General features: G+C 56.3%; 1 protein-coding gene across 1 annotated transcript in view; it reads right to left on the bottom strand.

Moving 5' to 3' along the window:
• Positions 1-23478, bottom strand: part of SLIT3 (slit guidance ligand 3) — a 122677-nt gene that overhangs the window by 16329 nt on the left and 82870 nt on the right. Inside the window, exons 18-29 of the mRNA XM_060197011.1 lie at positions 21426-21494; positions 19951-20022; positions 19749-19820; positions 16493-16564; positions 15253-15416; positions 11818-11942; positions 9195-9292; positions 8252-8391; positions 4879-4972; positions 3695-3832; positions 1354-1594; positions 923-1053 (exon numbers count right to left, since the gene is read on the bottom strand). Coding sequence (XP_060052994.1) covers positions 923-1053; positions 1354-1594; positions 3695-3832; positions 4879-4972; positions 8252-8391; positions 9195-9292; positions 11818-11942; positions 15253-15416; positions 16493-16564; positions 19749-19820; positions 19951-20022; positions 21426-21494 — 1416 coding nt within the window. The remainder of the gene's footprint in view (positions 1-922; positions 1054-1353; positions 1595-3694; positions 3833-4878; positions 4973-8251; positions 8392-9194; positions 9293-11817; positions 11943-15252; positions 15417-16492; positions 16565-19748; positions 19821-19950; positions 20023-21425; positions 21495-23478) is intronic.

Below are 23478 nucleotides of genomic sequence, written 5' to 3'. Positions count from 1 at the left end.
CGGTGGCGCGCCTGGTTGAGTGCACGCATTACAGTGCACAAGGACCCGGGTTCAAGCCCCTGGTCCCCAACCTGCAGGGGGGAAAGCTTCACAAGTGGTGAGGCAGGGCTGCCGGTGTCTCTCGCTTTCCGTCTCTATCCCTCCCACCCTCAGTTTCTCACGGTCTCTAGCTCTCTATCTGATAATAAATACATAAATAAAACTTAAAAAGAGACTTCATCTTTAAAAGAAGGAGGAGGAGGAGGAGGAGGAGAAGAAAGACACCAGACACCAGAAATCTCTTTACAGGGGGTGAGGGGGCTAGAACCTGGGTCCTGCCAGGACAGAACAGCTCACTGTCCAAGTGGCCTGCCGTCCTGGCCCTAAACACTTGTAGCTAAGATTCCCGCTGAAAGCCTGCGGGCTGAAGCAGCCTCAGGGGAGCCAGTCTTTCAGCGCTCTCCAACGCCTGGGGACTGCAGGTGTGAGAAGCAGGGTGGGATGGACAGAGTGACAGATGGGCAGGAGACACCGTCCTGTCCTTCTGCCCGGAAGTGTGAGAAGCCCCGCTCCCCCGTGCTCTGGGACGTTCTCCCCTGACGCACACGCCAGCCTGCCTGCTTCCTCCTTAACCCATAAACCATTTCCCAAAGGCCATCCCGTCCCGCGTCTATCCCTGCTTGGGCAAGGGAGCCATCAGCCATTCATGCCAATGGGGGGGGGTCAGTGCCCGCTAGGGTGGCTTCCCACCGCCTCCTCCCATCAACTCCCCACTTCTGAGGAGAGGGCAGGGATGGGAGGTGCTGGTGGCAGGTGGCCCAGGGCTGGGTGGGCGGTGTTGCTCCTCCGTACGCCCCGTGCATGCCCCGTGCAAGGCCTCGCCTCACCTGCATGCTCAGGTGCGAGGGGCTCCCTCAGCTGGCCTCAGGTGGGGGCTTCTCACCTGTACACAGTGGTGGGTGGGGAGCTGAGGCTGTTGTAGACCAGACGCACGTGGCCTTGGTACAGCTCCAGTGCCAGGGGGTCGTGGTCTCCCTTGTAGAGCAGGATGCCGTTGTCCTTGTCCGTGGCCACCTGGGAGGCGGGGGTCAGGGCTGCCCGTCCACTCTGTGTCCGGGGCCTTTGCTCCCCGGCAATGAGGCCACCCAGATACACAGGTGGAGGTGTCTGCTGAGGCCTGCCCCCACCCCGTTATGAAAACTCCAGTTCATCCTTTGGAACTCAGCTTTAGGGATCACCACTTCCAGGAAGCCCTCCCCGATCCTTCCCACACCCCGGAGTCCCCAGCGTACCCATTCCAGGGCACGCTGAATCCCGCAGCGGCCAGCCGGCGTGTCCCCCGTCCCCAAGCCCTCCCCGGGGAAGTGGGCGCACCTGCAGGGAGATGTTGGCTTGGGGACGGGCCTTGGCCGAGGCCAGCTCCACATAGGAGTCCTTCCCCAGGAAGTTGATGGTGACGAGGTGCTCGCAGCGCGGGCCGGCGAAGCCCGGGGGGCAGCGGCAGGTGGGCTCACGCTGCACCTCCACGCACTGCGCCCCGTTCTGGCACTCGTACTGGTCGCAGGGGCTGGTCTGCAGCAGCACCATGGGTGGGGGGTGCTCACAGAAGGGCCCGCTGGGGAGACAGGTCGGACGCGCCCTCAGCCAGGGAAGTGGGGTGGCCCCGCTGACAGCCCCTCCGGGGGATGGTGGGGAGAAGTCTTGGGACCCGCTCCGAATGGACTACTACTCTGCCGTTAAGAAGGGGGGCCAGGTGGTGGCACACATTACAGGGCACAAGGACCTGGGTTCAAGCCTCTGGTTCCCACCTTTGGGAGGATGTTTCATGAGCGGTGAAGCAGGGCTGCAGGTGTCTCTCTGTCTCTCTTCCTCTCTATCTCCCCCTTCTCAATTTCTCTCTGTCCCTGTCCAATTAAAAAAAGGAGGGGTTGTGTTGTGGTGTACCTGGTTGAGTGTTGGATAGTATGCCAGCTCCCCCTGGCTTCTGCTTAACCATATGCCTATATAGGGATATATTTAATCCCATTCAAAGCTTTGGTCTATTTACATAAATCACTTTTACATTTACATAAAGCACCACACTCCCTCCAGGGCATTGGTGGTTCAGTGATAGGATTCTCGCCTGTTCCGCCCCCTCCTTGTCACACTCTGATTTTCACCAGTCACTTTTCTCTCCACCCTCTCTATATCACATCCTGTTTCCACCCTACTTGGAGAGTATAAAAACAGCTGCTCTTCTGATTAAAGACACTTGGAAATTGCTTTCCGGCTCTGAGAGTTCCAGAGTGTATCTCCTGCGAAGTTAGTGGGGCACGAGCTCCTGATCCCTCTCCCACGCAGCAGCCTAGATCGGCTCTAGTTGAGTTCTCTCCAACCAGAGAGCACTAGCTCGGGAAGAAGCAGCCTCAGGCTATCCCGGCAGTTGAGTGCACATGCTACGAAGAGCAAGGACCCACAAGAAGCTTCAAGAGTGGTGCAGCAGGGCTTCAGGCGACTCTCTGTCTCTCTCCCTCTCTATCACCCCTTCCCTCTCAATTTCTGGCTGTCTCTATCTACAAATAAATAAAGATAATAAAAAATTAGAGAGTTGGGCGGTAGCGCAGCGGGTTAAACACGTGGCGCAGAGCACAAGGACCTGCATAAGGATCCCGGTTTAAGCCCCCCCCCCCCCCGTTTGAGTCCCCGGCTCCCCACCTGCAGGGGAGTCGCTTCACAGGCGGTGAAGCAGGTCTGCAGGTGTCTGTCTTTCTCTCCCCCTCTGTCTTCCCTCCTCTCTCCATTTCTCTCTGTCCTATCCAACAATGACGGCATCAATAACAACAACAATAAAAAGGGCAACAAAAGGGAATAAATAAATACTTTAAAAAATTAAAAAAAGGTGAAAACAACAATAAAACACAAGGGCAACAAAAGGGAATAAATAAATATTTTAAAAAATTTAAATAAAGGTGACACAGAGGGGGGCAGGTGGTGGTGCGTCTGGTTAAGTGCACACATCACAATGTGCAGAGACCCAGGTTTGAACGCCCGGCCCCCACCTGCAGGGGGGAAGCTTCATGAGTGGTGAAGCAGGGCTGCAGGTGTCTCTCTGTCTCTCCCTCTCTATCTCCCCCACCCCTCTTAATTTCTCTTGCCAATAATAAATAAAGAAGGTGACATGGTACCAGGTGGACGCAACAAGGGAAGGAGGGAGGGACAGAGCCCCCGTGGCGGGACCTAGAGGACGGAGAGGAGCCCGTGTGCAAAGAGAAGGAAGCCGACCAACTCCCAGAGGCTGTGCAGGTGGCGGGGAGGGGTCTTTGGTGGCGAGGACGGTGCTCTGGCAACACACTTGGGTGTGAAGCCACATTACCACAGCCACGATGTCACCAATCAGCACAAGGAGGAAGTACAGAGAAGGACCATCTAACGGACGCGTCACAGGAACATGCGTTTCCACCGGCTCTTTGGGGCTGCTGGCCAGGGATGCTGGGCTTCCTCCCAGCCGTGGTCTCTGTCTCTGGGCCTGTGACTGGCACCGTGGATTTGTGCATTTGACTCCCCTGGGTCCAGGAGTCTGACCTGGGGCCAGTGCTGCCTCCCTCTCTCCCCCTGACCCCACGATGCTCCCCGACCCCTCAGCAGTTGGTCCCAGGTGGACTCCGGCAGCCAGACACCTGAGGGCAGGACCTCCCATCTGCCGGGATAGGAGGGTTGCCTGGGGGCAGGGGCCTACCTGAAGCCCGGCGGGCAGACGCAGGTGTAGCTGTTGACAGCGTCCACGCACTGTGCCCCGTGCAGACACCTGTGGGTGGCGCACTCGTCCTCGTCTGTCTCGCACAGTTTTCCGTGGAAGCCGGGCAGACACTCACACCTGGGACATGGGGAGGGCGCTCAGGCCAGGCCAGTCTGGGACAACTGCCCCGCTCTGCTCTGGGGGGACTCGGCGTTAGCTCATGGGGGGTGGGAGAGAGGAAGGGTGTGAGGAGGAGAAGAGAGAGTCTATACTCGAACCCCTGGCTCTGTGTGCAGAACTCTCAGCCGTGTGTGTGTGTGTGTGTGTGTGTGTGAGAGAGAGAGAGAGAGAGAGAGAGACCCAAGAGTACTGAGCCCTCAGCCCTGTGTGTGTGTGTGTGGTGACCCAGGGGTACTGAGCACTCAGCCCTTTGTGTGTGGGGTGACTCAGGGGTACTGAGCCCTCAGTCCTGTGTGTGTGGGGTGTGAGGTGACTCAGGGGTACTGAGCCCTCAGCCCTGTGTGTGGGGTGTGGGGTGACCCAGGGGTACTGAGCCCTCAGCCCTGTGTGTGTGGGGTGACTCAGGGGTACTGAGCCCTCAGCCCTGTGTGTGTGGGGTGACTCAGGGGTACTAAGCCCTCAGCCCTGTGTGTGGGGGTGACCCAGGGGTACTGAGCCCTCAGCCCTGTGTGTGGGGTGACCCAGGGGTACTGAGCTCTCAGCCCTGTGTGTGGGGTGTGGGGTGACCCAGGGGTACTGAGCCCTCAGCCCTGTGTGTGGGGGTGACCCAGGGGTACTGAGCCCTTAGTCCTGTGTGTGGGGTGTGGGGTGACTCAGGGGTACTGAGCCCTCAGCCCTGTGTGTGGGGGTGACCCAGGGGTACTGAGCCCTCAGTCCTGTGTGTGGGGTGTGGGGTGACCCAGGGGTACTGAGCCCTCAGCCCTGTGTGTGGGGGTGACCCAGGGGTACTGAGCCCTCAGTCCTGTGTGTGGGGTGTGGGGTGACTCAGGGGTACTGAGCCCTCAGTCCTGTGTGTGGGGTGTGGGGTGACTCAGGGGTACTGAGCCCTCAGCCCTGTGTGTGGGGGTGACCCAGGGGTACTGAGCCCTCAGCCCTGTGTGTGGGGTGACTCAGGGGTACTGAGCCCTCAGCCCTGTGTGTGGGGTGTGGGAGCCCAGGCCTACCTGAACCCTCTGTCCAGGGAGACGCACTTGGCCTGGTGCTGACAGAGGTTCATCTCGGGCACACAGTGGTCAATGACCTCGTCACACAGCTCCCCTGGGGACACGTGGGGGAGGCATCAGGGGGGCGCTGGGGGACGCCCCCAGGAGATCAGACTCACTGGCCAGGCAGGAGGCCAAAGGAGCCCCACACTCACTCCCTGGGTGCCCCCTTCCTCCTGGGCCTCTGCCTTGTAACCCTCTAGTGCCCACAAGCCGATGTCACAGGGCTCCTTGAGGCTGCCCCAGAATGCTGGCGCTCCGCTGGCCTACTTGAGCGTTCCCTGTGTCACTCTGCCAGGGGCTGGGCACCTAGAGGTGCCCTGTCCTGTCTGCTCCCAGGCCCCGGTAAGCAGGCCATCAGCAGGCAGCTGGAAGGTCCCTGGGTCGAGTCCCACACATTCTGTCACATCAGAGCCTTCTCGGGGCCTGAAACGCAGGACCCTAGCACCTGTTGGAGGTGATGCTCAGGGGCTCAGGACACAGGCCTGGGACCCCTGGGGTGTGGGACCCTGCAGAGAAGGTGGCTTTCCCACCTGGCCCCAGAATGTCCCAGCAGTAAGTGTTGGGAGGGGGATGGTTGTGTGTGTTAGAGACCCCAGACCTGAGGGCCTGTCCACCCCATCCCTCTACCACCTATCAAAGTGTCTACCTCACCCCCATCATTCTGGGCACCTGCCATCCACCAAGCACTCCCCTATCTGTCCATCTAACCTCTGTGTACTGTCTATCCAGCCACCCATCCATCATCCATTCAACAATCTTCTACTTACTCATCCATTGTCCATCATCCATCCATCCATCCATCCATCCATCCATCCATCCATCCATTTGTCCATCCATCCATCATCCATCCATCTATCCATCCATCATCCATCCATCCATCCATCCATCCACCCACCTACCCATCCATCTATCCATTCATCCAATCATCCATCCATCCATCCATTTGTCCATCCATCCATTTGTCCATACATCCATCCATCATCCATCCATCCATCCATCATCCATCCATCCATTCATCATCCATCCATCATCCATCCATCCATCCATCCATCCATCCATCTATCCACCCACCTATCTATCCATCTATCCATTCATGCAATCATCCATCCATCCATTCATCCATCCATCCACCCATCCATCATCCATCCATCCATCCACCCACCTATCTATCCATCTGTCCATTCATGCAATCATCCATCCATCCATCCATCCATCCATCCATTCATCATCCATCCATCCATCCATCCATCCACCCACCTATCTATCCATCTATCCATTCATGCAATCATCCATCCATTCATCCATCCATCCACCCACCCATCCATCATTCATCCATCCATCCACCCACCTATCTATCCATCTGTCCATTCATGCAATCATCCATCCATCCATCCATCCATCCATCCATTCATCATCCATCCATCCATCCATCCATCCATCCATCCATCCACCCACCTATCTATCCATCTATCCATTCATGCAATCATCCATCCATCCATCCATCCAATCATCCATCTATCCATCTGTCTATCCATCATCCATCCATTCATCATCCATCCATCCATCCATCCACCCACCTATCTATCCATCTATCCGTCTATCCATTCATGCAATCATCCATCCATCCATCCATCCATCCATCCATCCATCCATCCATCCATCCATCATCCATCTATCCATCTATCTATCCATCATCCATCCAACCATTTTTCCATCCAATCATCCATCGATCCGATCCATTCATCCATCCATAATCCATCCACCATCCCAGAGTGCTTCACCCCCCCTTCTCCCAAGTTCCCAAGGTCAGGTGGAGGGGTGCTGGCGTGCAGCCTTGTTCCCATCTGGCTTTGTGTTTGCTGAGATCTGCCACTTATTCCTGAGCTCTGGGCTGGCAGGGTGTTCTGGGGTGGGGGTGGGTGTTCCAAGGGAGGTGGGTGTGCAGGTGAGGCCCTTCACTCCCCATGTGACTTTCTGGAACCTTCCAGGTGCACCTAGCTTTTCCTTTGACAACCCAGGGAACCTGGGAGCCCCAGCCTGGGAGGGAGACTCACACACTGGGGTCCCCTCACTTACCCGTGTAGCTGGAGGCTCACACACTGGGGCCCCCTCACCCGTGTAGCTGGGGGGCTCACACACTGGGGTCCCCTCACCCGAGTAGCTGGGGGCTCACACACTGGGGCCCCTCACCCGTGTAGCTGGGGCTCACACACTGGGGTCCCCTCACCTGTGTAGCTGGGGGCTCACACACTGGGGCCCCCTCACCCATGTAGCTGGGGGGCTCACACACTGGGGTCCCCTTACCCGTGTAGCTGGGGGGCTCACACACTGGGGCCCCCTCACCCATGTAGCTGGGGGCTCACACACTGGGGTCCCCTCACCCGTGTAGCTGGGGGCTCACACACTGGGGCCCCCCTCACCCGTGTAGCTGGGGGGCTCACACACTGGGGTCCCCTCACTTACCCGTGTAGCTGGGGGGCTCACACACTGGGGTCCCCTCACTTACCTGTGTAGCTGGGGGGCTCACACACTGGGGTCCCCTCACTTACCCATGTAGCTGGGGGCTCACACACTGGGGTCCCCTCACCCATGTAGCTGGGGGCTCACACACTGGGGTCCCCTCACCCGTGTAGCTGGGGGCTCACACACTGGGGTCCCCTCACCCGTGTAGCTGGGGGGCTCACACACTGGGGTCCCCTCACCCGTGTAGCTGGGGGGCTCACACACTGGGGTCCCCTCACCCGAGTAGCTGGGGGCTCACACACTGGGGTCCCCTCACCTGAGTAGCTGGGGGCTCACACACTGGGGCCCCCTCACCCGTGTAGCTGGGGGGCTCACACACTGGGGTCCCCTCACTTACCCGTGTAGCTGGGGGCTCACACACTGGGGTCCCCTCACCTGAGTAGCTGGGGGGCTCACACACTGGGGTCCCCTCACCCGAGTAGCTGGGGGCTCACACACTGGGGTCCCCTCACCCGAGTAGCTGGGGGCTCACACACTGGGGTCCCCTCACCCGTGTAGCTGGGGTCTCACACACTGGGGTCCCCTCACCCGTGTAGCTGGGGGGCTCACACACTGGGGTCCCCTCACCCGTGTAGCTGGGGGGCTCACACACTGGGGTCCCCTCACCCGTGTAGCTGGGGGCTCACACACTGGGGTCCCCTCACTTACCCGTGTAGCTGGGGGGCTCACACACTGGGGTCCCCTCACTTACCCATGTAGCTGGGGGCTCACACACTGGGGTCCCCTCACCTACCCGTGTAGCTGGGGGCTCACACACTGGGGTCCCCTCACCCGTGTAGCCTGGGCTCACACACTGGGGTCCCCTTACCCGTGTAGTTGGGTGAGCACACACACTGGTAGTTGTTGATGCCATCCACGCAGGTGGCATTGTTCTCACAGTCATTGTCCTCACAGTCGTCAGGGTTGAGCTCACACCGGTGCCCCTCGAAGCCCAGGGGGCAAGAGCAGCTGGGGGCAGAGGGTGGGGGGCAGGATCAGCCCCCCTCCCTGGCAGCTGCCGTCCTGAACAGGACCCCCTGCCATGCCGTCCAGCCCCACGCCCGGCCTTTTGGTCTCCTGTCCAGACCGTGTCCCTCTAGCAGTGCCCTTCCTGGAGCTGTGGACACTTTCCTGGACCAAGAAGTCAGGGACTGTCCCCTGACATGGGCACACGGGACCCTGCCAAGGAGACCCCTGCCTGCCTACTCTCCTCGCTTGCTTTTGAGGAGGGGCTGGGGATACACAGAGGCAGGACAGAGATCACAGCCCCTCCTCCACCGTCTGGGGGCTTCCTGGCCATGGGCTCTAACTCAGCTGCCCTCCTGCCCTGGTGAGCATCGTCCGGCCCCTCTGATCTGTGCTCTTGACACAGAACAAAATGACTCCTCTTCCCACTATGACCCTGGGGGCCTTGAGAAAGAAGATTCTGGGGCGGGGCCAGGTGGTGGTGCACCTGGTTGGGTGCACGTGTCACAGTGCGCAAGGACCCAGGTTCAACTCCTTGGTCCTCACCTGCAGGGGGAAAACTTTACAAGTGATGAAGCAAGGCTGCAGGTGTCTCTCTGTCTCTTTCCCTCTCAATCTCCCCCTCCCTTCCTTCTCAGTTTCTCTCTGTCTCTACCCAATAATAATAAATGAATAAGAAACTTCTGGAAAGACCAGCCTGAGCACAATGGGTTTCCAAGCCAAGGCTGCCTGCCTCCTGGGTGGCGTGAGCAGGGCGACGGGGGACGGAGGGGACGGGAGTGGACACCGGGCATAGGGGCTGGTACCTGAAGCCATCCTTGAGGGTGTCACTGAGGTGGCAGGTGCCCCCGTGCTGGCAGGGGCTCTGGATGCAGGTGTTGATGGGTACAGAGCAGTCCTTGCCCTGTGAGGAGGAGGGAGGGAGAACAGAGAGGGAGGAGCACTTGGTCAAGGAGGCCTCCAAGGGCCCAGGACACCCCAGCAACCAGAGTTCTCCAGGCCAAGGAGAAGTGGCTGGAGGGCGTATGTGTGTGTGTGAGTGTGAGTGTGCATGTGAGTGTGTGTGTGTGAGAGAGTGTGTGTGTGAGAGTGTGTTTGAGTGTGCGTGTGCGTGTGTGTGAGTGTGCATGTGTGTGTGTGTGAGTGAGAGTGTGAGTGAGTGTGTGTGTGTGAGTGTGAGTGTGCGTTTGAGTGTGTGTGAGAGACTGTGTGTGTGAGAGTGTGTTTGTGCGTGTGTGTGTGAGTATGCGTGTGCGTGTGTGTGAGTGTGTGAGTGTGTGTGAGTGTGTGAGTGTGTGTGAGTGTGAGTGAGTGTGAGTGAGTGAGTGTGTGTGTGAGTGTGAGTGTGTGTGAGTGTGTGTGAGTATGTGTGAATGTGTGCCTGTGTGAGTGTGAGTGTGTGTGAGTGTATGAGTGTGTGTGAGTGTGAGTGTGTGAGTGTGAGTGAGTGTGAGTGAGTGTGTGCCTGTGTGTGAGTGTGTGCCTGTGTGTGAGTGTGTGTGAGTGTGAGTGTGTGTGAGTGAGTGTGTGCCTGTGTGTGTGAGCGTGAGTGTGTGTGTGTGTGTGCCTGTGTGTGTGCTTTGTGTGCTTTGTGTGTGAGTGTGTGACTGTGAGTGTGTGTGTTTGTGTGAGTGAGAGTGAGTGTGAGTGAGTGTGTGTGAGTGTGTGTGAGTGAGTGTGAGTGATTGTGAGTGAGTGTGTGTGAGTGTGTGTGTGAGTGTGTGAATGTGTGTGAGTGTGTGCCTGTGTGTGAATGTGAGTGTGTGTGAGTGTGTTTGAGTGTGAGTGTGAGTGAATGTGTGTGAGTGTGTTTGAGTGAGTGTGAGTGTGTGTGAGTGTGTGCCTGTGTGTGAGTAAGTGTGAGTGTGTGTGAGTGTATGAGTGTGAGTGTGTGAGTGTGAGTGAATGTGTGTGTGTGAGTGTGTTTGAGTGAGTGTGAGTGTGTGCCTGTGTGTGAGTGTGTGTGAGTGTATGAGTGTGAGTGAGTGTGTGAGTGTGAGTGTGTGTGTGAGTGTGTGTGTATGTGAGTGTTTGTGATTGAGTGTGAGTGTGAGTGAGTGTGAGTGTGTGCCTGTGTGTGTGTGTGTGTGTGTGTGTGAGTGAGTGTGTGTGTGTGCCTGTGTGTGTGTGTCACAGCACATCCCCCCCACCCCCAGGCCCCAGCTCTCCAGGGGGCCCTGCAGGGGAACAGTGTGGGCCTGGGGCCCAGTACTGTCGACAAGCTTGGGGGCCTGAGTGCTGTGGCCCATTCCCCCGCATTCCCCATGGGGTTGGCAGAGTCCTTGTCACTGGGCGTGATTAAAGGGGACGGACGTGTGGGCAGCGGAGCGTGTGAACGGTACAGAGATAGTGGGCAGGTGGGGGGACGTGTTCTAGAAGGTTCAGGGTGGAAAGGGTGATTCCCTGGGGTGCAACTGGCCTGCCTCCCTGGGGCAGACTCACGGGAGAACTGGAGCCTCCAGCCCTTTGCGGCTGATGTGGCCGACAGGTAGGTCACTGCATCCTCCCCCCAACCCCTCTGTGCCCACGGCCTCAGCCCGCATGACACGCAGTCCTGAGCCCGCCTGGCACAGACTCCGGAGGATGGTCCCGAGTACACCTCCACTCGAAAGTCCTGTCTCTGGGGCTGAGTGGCTTCAGGTGACACAAAGAGAACACAGGTTTGCGGGTCGGGTAGTGGCACACGTGGAAAATGCATGTAGTAAGTACAAGGATCTGGTTCGAGCCCCCGGCTCCCCACCTGCAGGGGGAAGCTTCCCAAGCAGTGAAGCAGGTCTGCAGGTGTCCCTCTTTTGCTGTCTCCCCTTCCTCTCCCCCTCCGCTCTCTCTCTCTTTCACTTCCTCCCTCTCTCCCTCCCTCTTTCCTTTGTCTTCAGGGTTATCACTGGGGCTCACTGCCAACACGATGAATCCACTGCCCCTGGCAGCCATTTATCCCCCCGTTTTTATTGGGTAGAACAAAAAGAAATTGAGAGAGGAAGGGGAGACAGAGAGGGAGAAAGATACCTGCAGACCTGCTTCACGGCTCGCAAAGCGTCCTCCCTGCGGGGGGGGGGGGCTGGGGGCTCAAGCCCAGATCCTTGCGCTTAGTACTATGTGCTCTTAACCAGGTGTGCCACTGCCTGCCTTCCCTCCAGGTGTGCCACTGCCTGCCTTCCCTCCAGGTGTGCCACTGCCTGCCTTCCCTCCATTCCTCTCTGTCTCTATCCCATAAAATGGGAAAAATGGTCGCCAGGAGCAGTGGATTTGTACTGCCGACCCCAAACCCCAGTGATAAAACAAAACAATATAAAACACAGCTCTGTCCCGTCTCCCAGGCATCCTCGTCGGCCTGCGGGTCCTGAGTGGGCAGTGCCTGCTGGCTCTGGGCTGGGCAGGCGGGAGGCCTTGGGGTGAGCCGGGCCCGGGCAGGCAGGGCGGGCATCTCACCTTGTAGCCGTAGGGGCAGGAGCAGCGGAACAGCTCCACAGCGTCCGGGCTGCAGGTACCATTGTTCCTGCACGGGCTGGACAGGCAGGCGTTGCACTTGGCCAAGATGTGGATGTCCGCCGGTTCTGGACGGCAAGATGGTGGGGGGGTTTGCGGCAGATCTGTGGGGGCCCTCCGCCCCACCCCTCAGCCTGCAAGCTGACGCTGCTACCAGGCCCATGCAGGGGGGGAGGCAGTCCCCCCACAGACCCCCCCCCCCCCCCAGAAAGCAGCCACTGCCCGCTGGGGCCAAGAGACTGGGCGTCATGGCCCATGCGTGGTGGAGGGAGGCCTGGCCCCTTGCCCCTCAGCCAGGCGGTGGGTTCTGGAGATGCTGCACCCTCCACAGATGGGAAGATGGGTGTGAGGGAGGCACCCACCCCCGTCATTGCCCCACGTCACTAAGGCCTTTCAGTGACACCGGGTGACAGCCGCCCGCTGGAGGTTGGTCTGCATCAGACCCTTTGCAGTGGGTGAAGATACGGAGATGTTGCGATGGGCCCCTGCTCCCCTGCTCCCCTGACTCCTAAGACCAGTCCCAGGACAGCATAGGGTCGGAGCCAAGGGAAGCACATTCACATCTCTCTCTCTCTCTCTGCTTCCAGGGTTATTGCTGGGGCTCGGTGCCTGCATTACAAATCACCTGCTCCTGGAGGCATTTGTCTCCTTTCCCTTCCTTCCTTCCTTCCTTTCTTTCTTTCTTTCTTTCTTTCTTTCTTTCTTTCTTTCTTTTTATTTTACTTATTTTATTTTATTTTGGGGAGAGATGCAGAGAGAGAGAGACACAGAGAAACACTAGAGCACCGCTCAGCACTGGCTTATCCCTTTCTCTTTCTTTCTTCTTCTTCTTTTTGTTGTTGGATAGGACAGAGAGAAATTGAGAGGGGAGGGGCAGACAGAGAGGGGGAGAGAAAGACAGACACCTGCAGCAGACCCGCTTCATAGCTTGTAAGGTGAGCTCCCTGCAGGTGGGGAGCTGGGGGCTTGAACTGGCATCCTTGAGCGGGTCCTTGTGCTTCATACTGTGTGCGCTGAACCTGCTGCACTACCATGCACCCCCCTCTTCTCTCTCTTTAAAAAATTATTTATTTAAAAAATTGTTATTTATTAGAGACAGAGAAATTGAGATGGGAGGGAAGATGGAGAAGGAGAGAGACAGAGACACCTGTAGCCCCCCTTCACCACTCCTGAAGCTTCCCCTGCAGATAGGGACCAGGGCTTGAACCAGGGCCCCTGTGCACCCCTCATGTGCACCTAACCAGGTGCGACACTGTCTGGCCCCTGCACATTCACATCTCAACGGCCAGCAAGGAAGCTGGAGGAATAGCAGTAAACAGACCCCCAAAGACAGGGGGCAGCAGAGACTGGATACACATCTGTCTCCCCAGTGAGGCCAGAAAGATCAGAGATGTGTGGTTTTTTAAAATAAATTATCTTCCTTTTTAGTTTTTATTATTATCTTTATTTATTTATTGGATAGAGAGAACGAGAAATTGAGAGGAAGAGAGAGACAGAGAGGCAGAGAGGGAGAGAGACACCTGCAGCTCTGCTTCTCCACGCACAAAGCTTTCCCCCTGCGGGTGGGGACCAGAGGCTTGAACCCAGGTCCTTGCACACTGTGGCCTGTGCGCTCAACCAGCTGCGCCACAACCCGGCCCCTGAGATGTGGATTCTACCCTATTACATTAGCAATAATGACAGACTGAGACAAGTGTCCAGTGAGAATCACACTTGGATAGGACCTCGGGGGGGGGGGGGATGGTGGTCACAGAGCTTTCTGGAAATGTATTTGGCCAATGCGAAAAGGCCATAGAGACGGCCAGATGCTTTGCTTGCTCAGGGAGGCCTGATGTGGGAATCTGGCCGCAGGTCAAAATGCAAAACAGAGAATTAGGGGAGGGAGACAGTTTCTCTGCAGCAGAGGAATATGCAAAGCAGAGACCTATGCTTTTTAACAGGAAGAACAAGATTAGAATCACTCTGGAGGGAGCCGGGCGGTAGCGCAGCGGGTTAAGCACAGGTGGCTCAAAGCACAAGGACCGGCATCAGGATCCCGGTTCAGGGGCCCCCCCTCACCTGCAGGGGAGTCACTTCACAAGCAGTGAAGCAGGTCTGCAGGTGTCTGTCTTTCTCTCCCCCTGTCTTCCCCTCCTCTCTCCATTTCTCTCTGTCCTATCCAACGACAACAATAATACTACAACAATAAAACAAGGGTAACAAAAAGGGATAAATAAACATTAAAATAAAAAGAACCACTCTGGAGTTCTGAAAAGCCAGGAGCAGCTGGGTGGCTGGGAGGGCTCCTCTAGCTTACAGCCTCTACTTGGAATCAGAAGGAACCAGCATCACTGGGGCTCAGTGTCTGCATCTCGAATCCACTGCTCCTGGAGGCCATCTTTTCCATTTGTTCCCTTGTTATTTTTGTTGTTATTGTTATTGCCATTGTTGTTGCTGGATAGGACAGAGAGAAATGGAGAGAGGGAGAGAAAGATAGACACCCGCAGACCTGTTTGCTGCTTGTGAAGTGACCTCCCTGCAGGTGGGGAGCCAGGAGCTTGAACTGGGATCCTTACACTGTTCCTTGCACTTAAACCTCTGCGCTACCTTCCGGCCCCACATTTTTTTTTTTTCCCAGCAGGGTTATCACGGCAGTTGGGTGCTAGCACTACAAATCCACTGCTCCTGATGGCTATTTTTTTTCCTTCCTTCCTTCCTTCCTTCCTTCCTTCCTTGTTTTTTTCTGTCTTTCTAATTTTCATTAGATAGGACAGAAAGACATTGAGAGGGAAGGGGGAGGCAGAGAGGGAGAGACATGGACAAGCACTGCAGACTTGCTTCACCCTCACGTAGCTTCTCCGCTGCAGGTATGGAGTGAGGCTTGAACCCAGGTCCTTGTGCACGGTGATATCACCTGACCCTTGGCTTGTATGTTTTTTTTTTTTTAAAGAATAACTTAAAAAATTATTTATTTACTTATTCCCTTTTGTTGCCCTTGTTGTAGTTATTATTGTTGTGGTTATTGATGTTGTTGTTGTTGGATAGGGCAGAGAGAAATGGAGAGAGGAGGGGAAGACGGAGAGGGGGAGAGAAAGACAGACACCTGCAGACCTGCTTCACCGCCTGGGAAGCGACTCCCCTGCAGGTGGGGAGCCAGGGGCTCGAACCGGGATCCTTCCGCCGGTCCTTGTGCTTTACACCACCTGCGCTTAACCCGCTGCGCTACCGCCCGACTCCCTGCACATTTTCAAAGAATGAGTCTCCACCTCAAGTGCACCCCCAGGAGTCCAGGGGAGCAAGGCATGAGAGTGAGGAAGGGGCTCCCCGAGAGCCCCCAGAAGAGCCAGGGCAATGGTTGCTGAGCCTTGGGGGCCTTGGGGGTGGGGGCGCGGCACCCACCTCTGCACTGGAAGCGGTGGGCGGGCGTGGTGAGCAGCAGCCGGTCGGCCATGGGCTCGGGGCTGCTGCAGCGGGCGATGCCGGGCTCCTTGTAGCCGGCCTTCACCCACTCGGACAGCCAGCGCAGGCCACAGTCACAGTGCAGCGGGTTGGTGCCCAGTGCCCTGGAAGCAGAGTAGTCAGGCTCCCTCAGCCCGGGCTGAACTGGGGTGTCTGCCCTGAGGGCTGTGGGACGGCAGCCTCCTTGGAAGGCGGGGAGAGGCTGGCGCGTGAGGCTCACACCTCTCCAGAGGGGTGTCTGGGGAGAAGGTGCTGGAACCCGCACCGGATTTGCCCCCCACCCCACCCCACCCCACCCCCACGGGTCCATTTGTTTTTGCCTCCAGGGTTCTCACTGGGGCTCGCGTCATCACTATGAATCTGCTGCTCCTGGCCGCGGGATTTTCTCCCCCCCCTTTAAAAAAAATATTTATTCTTCTTTTCTAATTTTTCTTTATCTTTTCTTTTCTTTTTTGCCTCCAGGGTTACTGCTGGGGCTTGGTGACTGCTCCCGGAGGCTATTTTTTCCCTTTTGTTGCCCTTGTTGTTTATGGTTGTTGTTATTGCTGTTGCTGTTGTTGGATAGGACAGAGAGAAATGGAGAGAGGAGGGGAAGACAGAGAGGGGGAGAGAAAGACAGACACCTGCAGACCTGCTTCACCACCTGTGAAGTGACCTCTCTGCAGGTGTGGAGCCGGGGACTCGAACCTGGATCCTTATGCCGGTTCCTGTGCTTTGTGCCATGTGTGCTTAACCCACTGTGCTACAGCCCGGCCCCCTCTTTTCTAATTTTCATTGGATAGGACAGAGAGAAATTGACGTGGAGAGATAGAGGGAAGAGAGGCAGAGAGACACCTACAGACCCGCTTCACTACTTGTGAAGCATTTCCTTTGCAGATGGGGAGCGGGGGCTCGAACCTAGGTCCTTGCGCTTGGTAATATGTGGCCCGGAACTGGGAAACCTGGGTTTGAGTCCACACCTCAGTGCCTTGCCAGGTAGCTTTTGGCAGGACCTCTGGTATCTGGGAAGCCAGATTCTGCTGCAAACTGGTAGCGTCTCTGTGCTATGGAGTCCAGGCAGCCTGGACCCCGTCAGGTGTGTGTGTGGGGGGGCTGCTCTGCTCTGCCCGTGCAGACAACTCGCTCAACTCCCCTTTTCTGTGAGGTCCCCGCAGCACCCAGCTGAGGGGCACATACTCACAGGTGGGACAGAGACACCAGGTCATTGAAGGAGCCCTCAGGGACGCTGGAGATGTCATTGCCGTGAAGTGTCCTGCGGGAGAAGCATAGGTCAGCCCTCGGCGGTGGTGCGGCTCTGAGCTCATGCCCCCGGGCACCCTGCATGCCTCCCCCTGTACCAGCCCCCCTACCAGCCAGGTGGGTGCTCAGGTCCATGCCAGGCAGGGGAAGGAGGGCTCTGGGCAAGAGTGAGGTGGGCTCTGGGGCCAGACAGAGAAGGGTGGAGACAGAGACGGGGGCGCCTGGGGGCCTGGGCACCATGGGCAAGTGACTCCCCTTTCTGGGCTGGAGGTGGTACTGGGTCAGAGGTGGTGCTGGGAACTGTGGCCGAGACAGAGGCTTCTGGACCTCGACCCTGACGGTGGAGTGACCACAGGGACACACGTCACACGTCACACCCTCCCTGCCTCAGCAGCCTGCTGGGACGCAGACGTGATGTGACCGCAGATGCTGCTGGCGACCATGAGAACGTGATGGCTAGCTGCCACTCAGCTCGAGAAAGGGCCTTTTGGTGGGTTTGGCTCAAAGCCAGAGGTTGGGAGGGGTCAGGCGGTAGCGTAGCGGGTTGAGTGCACATGGTGCAAAGCACAAGGACCGGCGTAAGGATCCCGGTTCGAGCTCCCGGCTCCCCACCTGCAGGGGAGTCGCTTCACAGGCGGTGAAGCAGGTCTGCAGGTGTCTGTCTTTCTCTCCCCCTCTCTGTCTGCCCCTCCTCTCTCCATTTCTCTTTGTCCTATCCAACAACAATGATGACATCAATGACAACGATAATAATGACCATAACAATGGTAAAACACCCAGAGTAACAAAAGGGAAAAAAATGGCCTTCAGGAGCAGTGGATTCGTGGTGCAGGTACCAAGCCCTGGCAATAATCCTGGAGGCAAAAAAAAAAAAAAAAGCCAGAGGTCGGCTTCCTGTAGAGCTGCCTGGGCACCTCCAGGGGGCTGAGAGATGTCCGCCACGGCCCCGGGACAGAGGACTCTCGGCTCTGCATGTTGCTAAGCCCGAAATGCTGAACCTGCCTAGCTCTGTTCCGAGCATGTGAGTGGGGTGAGCAGGAAAATGCTGGGACGTCACCTCTCATCCATTTCTGGGCAGCCCGGGAGGTGGGCAGCCGGGAAGGTGGGCAGCCCAGGAGGTGGGATTGGGAGGAGGGCATTCCGGAAGGTGGGCAGCTGGGAAGGTGGGCAGCCGGGAAGGTGGGCAGCTGGGAAGGTGGGCAGCCGGGAAGGTGGGCAGCTGGGAAGGTGGGCAGCCGGGAAGGTGGGCAGCTGGGAAGGTGGGCAGCCCGGGAGGTGGGCAGCCGGGAAGGTGGGCATCCCGGGAGGTGGCGTTGGGAGGAGGGCCCAGGACTGTGAGCAGGAGGCCTGAGCCAGGTGCCTGGCTTTTCATGAGTGACACTGGCGCTCTGTTGTCTCTTTAACCCTAATAGATACATCTTTAACATTTACTATTAAACTATTAAAAATTTTTTTGTGATGGCACTACAGGGGCAAAACAGGACCATAGTTCCCAACTGTTCTCAATTTTTTCTTTTTTAAAAAATTTTATTTATTTATTAATGAGAAAGATAAGAGAAGAGAGACAAAGAACCAGACATCACTCTGGTACATGTGCTGCTGGGGATCAAACTCAGGACCTCATGCTTGAGAGTCCAGTGCTTTATCTACTGCAACACCTCCCGGACCACAGTGTTCTCAGTTTTCCTGGATAAAGTAAAAAATTCCTGATAATAAATAATAATAATAATAATAATAATAATAATAATAATATGTCGTATGTTTTACATTGGCTTGTTCTAGCCCTCCCCCCGCCAAGAGAATTGGATCAGGCCTGCTAATTTCGCGGGCCCGCTTGGCCCCGCCCCAAAAGGAACCCCGGGAGAGGGTTCCTGAGTTCGAGAGTGCCAGAGTTCCTGAGTTCCTGAGTTAGACTGAGTTCCTGAGTTCCTGAGTTAGACAAGTTCCTGAGTTCCTGAGTTAGACAAGTTCCTGAGTTCCTGAGTTAGACTGAGTTCCTGAGTTCCTGAGTTAGACTGAGTTCCTGAGTTCCTGAGTTCCTGAGTTAGACTGAGTTCCTGAGTTCCTGAGTTAGACAGAGTTCCTGAGTAAGAGAGAGAGTGCTTGTGCCGCCGCAAAGAGACAGCAGAGTTCTGTTTGGTGATTAGTTTGTCTTAGTTTATGAATCATTGTTCCTGAATAAAGAAATACAGCTGCCCTGCCCAGCCGTGTGTCCGCGAGTCTCTGTTCACCACTGCAAAGCTACCCGCCCGGCAAGAGCCTACAAATTTTAACAACAATAATAATAATACCAGTGCAGCTGAGATCCCAAAGCCCCAAGCCTTTCCTTCTCTCCTCCTGGACTGTTCAGAGTAAGTGCTAGGTGTATGAGTACTGGCAGGCAGGATACAAGAGCCGGAAGGAAGATGCCCTGACTGGGACATGGCCCTCATCAGAAGGGAAGAGCGAGTAGCCTAGTGGAGGAGGTGAGGAGGTGAGGCAGAAGCTGAGTGCACAGGGCCTTGAGTTCAATCCCTGGTACTGCATGTGGCTTATTATTATTGTTGTTATTTGCTTCCAAGGTATTATTGGGGCTCAGTGCTGGCACTATGAATCCACTGCTCTTGGTGGCCATTTTTTCCATTTTATTTGACAGGACAGAGAAATTGAGAGAGGAGGGGGAGAGAGAGAGAGATAGAGAGATAGATAGATAGAGAGAGAGAGACCTGCAGACCTGCTTCAACACTTGTCAAGTGACTCCCTTGCAGGTGGGGAGCCGGGGGCTTGAACCTGGATCCTTGGGCAGGTTCTTGTGCTTAGTACTATGTGCGCTTAACCATGTGCACCACCACCCAGCCCCTAACTAAACTACTTTTTAATATACGTAGACTGGTCAGGTCTGCAGGTCCCAGCCCCTGGCGGCAAACCCAGCAGAGACCTGGACAGAGAGGCTGACTGGGGTTAAGGGGAGGGGAGTCTGTCTGGGGCTGGGGGCGTCCAGACAGAAGGGGTATGGCTTCCATTGTACACTCCCCAGAGAAGGCAGGTTGCAGACAAGTGACAGTGACAGATGGCTCTCTGTCAGCCCTGGAGAACTCCTTCTAACAGGGGTTCCAAGGACACACGAGAGCGGGCGGTGGCTGTGGTTGAGGCGGCCAGGCTGGGATGGGCACGGAATGGGAACAAGCTGAGGGGGGTTCCCAGGGCCCGGTACTCACAGCACGCGCAGTGAGCGCAGCCCGTGGAAGGCGTGTAGGGGCAGGCAGCGCAGCCGGTTGTAGCTCAGGATCCTGTGGGAGAGGACCGTGGTGACGCAGGGCAGAGCTGGGGGGCATCGGGGGCTGGGGCAGCCCCCCCCCCCCCCGCATCAGGCGTTAGGCGTCAGGGCCGAGCCAGGAGTAGGTGCCCGTGGGGACTCACAGAGTGGAGAGCTGGGACATGTTGCTGAAGGTGAAGTTGGTCAGCACACCGATGCTGTTGTTGCTCAGGTCACTGGGGGGAGGGCAGAGTCCCAGCTGTTAGCGCACCCCAGCGGAGCCCTGGCCTCCACGCCCACCCGCCTGCTGCTCAGCCTTCTGGCTGACTGTGCCCACCCACCATCCACCTGTCTACCTCTCCATCATCCATCCATCCCTCATCCATCATCCACCATCCACCATCCATATATCCATCCGTCCATCCATCCATCCATCCATCCATCCATCCACATCCATCCATCCATCCATCTTGTCCACCATCAATCCATATGTTTATCTCTCCATACATCTTTTTATCTATTCATCTATCTATCCACATATCTATCTACAAAATCATCCATCTCTCCTCTCTCCATCCATTCACCAGTTCACATATCCTCCCCTTCATCCGTCCATCTATCCATACCTACCCACATATTTACACATCTTTCCATTTCTCCAAATACTCACTTTTCTCTCAAGGTGTGTTCAGTGAGTCACTGCAGCAGTTCTCACTCACCATTCACTGCCGCCCACTACTCAGTCACACCGCGCCGCCCTCTTATGCGCAGAACCCCCCCACACACACACACACACACTGCTCAGCTCTGGCTTATGGTGGTGCTGGGGATTGACTTTGGGACCTTTGGTGCCTCAGGCATGGTGATCTTTTTATCAGCTTTACTTATTTATTGGGTAGAGACAGCCAGAAATCAAGAGGGTAGGGGGAGATAGAGAGGGAGAGACACAGACACCCACAGCCCTGCTTCACCACTTGTGAAGCTTTGCCCCTGCAAAAGGTGGGGACTGGGGGCTCGAACCCGGGTCCTTACACATAGTAACGTGTGCTGAACCAGGTATGCTACCACCCGGCCCCCAGGCATGGACATTTTAAACTTAGGACTGTTTTTATTTTTATTTTTTGTGCATAACTAATATGCCGTCTCCCCAGCTCCATTCACACAAGATGGCTCCCTTTAGGGGCTGGAAGAGGGTCCTGTGATGAAGGGAGTGGACAGGTGGCAGTGGGTCAGGAGTGGGGTCACCGCCCCCAGGGAAGCGTGAACATGTCCACCTGTGTGACCTCCGCCTGGTAAACCCCCCCCAATACAGTGGCTATTAAAACTCTCCTTTTCCTAGCAGCATCTCCCCCTCTTGATGAACTCCTGCTGTCTTCCCCCCTTCTGCCACTTAGCCACCTCCTGCAGGGTACTGGAAACCCAGGGGTCTCTGGACCGGTGGTGGTGGGGGGCCCCGAAGGCCAGACCCACCCCAGGCAGTGAGGCAGGTGGTGTGTGGTCAGTGACATCATGTCTGGAGCTCTCAAGGGGAGACCTGGCCCCACCTCCCAGTTGCCTTGTCCCCCAGGGGCAAAAGTTCCCAGATGTCCCACCCAGTCCCCAGTTGATTCAGGGAGTGGAGCCTCCAGCGGCTGCTCACATGAGCGTCAGGTGTCGGAAGGCGGACAGCTCCCGGGGCACGGCCGTCAGGTGGTTTCCTTCCAGGTATCTGCAAAGAGAGGCACAGGGTTAGCCTGGCAGCTCCCGCAGGGGGGCCGCCTGCCACCCACCCACAGCCTCCTCCCACCTGATGGCTGGGCCGCTGGGGGGCTCGGCCCCTGCTCCTCCTGTTCCTCAGCCTAGGCCCAACCTGGCTGCCTCCTGCAGCAGTTCACTCAAAGTGAAAGTTCCCAGGGGGTGGGTGGTGACACACTCTGTTAACCGCACATAGTGCTGTACGCAAGGGTCTGCACAGCCACATGGGTTTAAACCCTGCTTCCCATCGGCGGAGGGGACGCTTCACAAACGGCGAAATCAGGTCTGCAGGTGGCTATCTTTCTCTCTCCCCCTCTCTCCCCCTTCTCTCTCAATTTCTCTGTGTTCTACTGAATAAAATAGAGGGGGAAACATTGGGTGCTGGGAGTGGATTCATAGTGCTGGCACCGAGCCCCAGTGATAACCCTGGTGGCAAAAATAAATAAGTAAACAAACAAATAAATAAAGGGACCAGGTGTTGGTGCACCTGGTTAAATGCTCCCATTACAGTGCTCAAGAGCCCTGGCTCAAGCCTCTAGTCCCCACCTGCAGGGGGGAAGCTTCATGAGTGGTGAAGCAGGGCTGCAGGTGTCTCTCTGTCTCTCTCCCTCTCTGCCTCTCCATCTCTATCCAATAAATAAATAAATAAATAAATAAATAAGTAAGTAAAGTTGAAGTTCTCCAAAACCATCGGTGATGTTAAGTGAGGACTCTGTGTGTGTGTGTCCATACCCAGAGAGGAGAGACAGATGAAGAGTGATGGGTTTTGGGAGTGGTGGGGAGGTAGAGAGATAGCTCCTTAAAATTTTTTTAAAAAATATTTATTTATTTATTCCCTTTTGTTGCTCTTGTCATTTTATTGTTGTAGTTATGATTGATGTCATCATTGTTGGGTCGGCCAGAGAGAAATGGAGAGAGGAGGGGAAGACAGAGAGGGGGAGAGAAAGACAGACACCTGCAGACCTGCTTCACCGCCTGGGAAGCGACTCCCCTGCACGTGGGGAGTCGGGGGCTCGAACTGGGATCCTTACTCCGGTCCTTGCGCTTTGCGCCATGTGCGCTTCACCCGCTGCGCTACAGCCCGACTCCCAGATAGCTCCTTTTCAGGAAGGGAGGGCCAGACTTCTCTGTGTTTTGCTCTTAAGATTTGCATCTGACCATAGGAGACCCACCTCAGTCAGGAAGGACACCCTTTCACACCAAGCCAACTGCCCCGTGGCAACACAGACCACACCCTGACCGAGCTGACCTGTGGGACCAGCCACTGCAACCCTGGGGCCTCTGTCAAAGGCAGTGTGCTGACGACTGAGGCCTCCAAAAGCTCAAGGTCAAGCCTGGGAGGCAGTTCCACGCAGAGGGCAAGACAAGACCAGGGTTATCGCTGGGGCTTGGTGCCTGCATGGCAAATCCACTGCTCTCGGCAGCCGTTTTTTCCTTTCTTTCATCTTTTTATTCTTCCTTTGATAGAACAGAGAGAAACTGAGAGGGAGCGGGAGATAGAGATGAAGAGAGACAGAGACACTGGTGGCACTTGCTTCACTGCTTGTGAAGTCTCCCCGCTGCGGGTGGGGAGTGGGGGCTCGAACCTGTGTTCTTGAGTTTGGTCACATGTGCACTCAACCAGCCAGCACCCAGCTCTTCGAGGGGATTTTGACAGAGCATAGAAGGTTCATAGTCCTGGGCTCCTCATAGCAACTTTGAACCGACAGCCACAAAGGGCTGTGGGACTTGTCTTGGTGACTGTGTGATTCTATTTCTCCTAGAGCACACTCTCTGCCCCAACTTAATTTCAGTTAAAAACACAATGAGAGGGGCAGGGGAGACAGCATAATGGTTACGCAAACAGACTCTCATGCCTGAGGCTCCGAAGTCCCAGGTTCAATCCCCCGCACCACCAGAAGCCAGAGCTGAGCAGTGCTCTGGGGTTTCTCTCTGTATCTATCTCCCTCTCTCTCTGC

The sequence above is a fragment of the Erinaceus europaeus genome, chromosome 9, assembly GCF_950295315.1.
Source record: "Erinaceus europaeus chromosome 9, mEriEur2.1, whole genome shotgun sequence".
Lineage (NCBI taxonomy): Eukaryota > Metazoa > Chordata > Mammalia > Eulipotyphla > Erinaceidae > Erinaceus > Erinaceus europaeus.
This window is presented reverse-complemented; position numbering and strand designations above follow the sequence as displayed.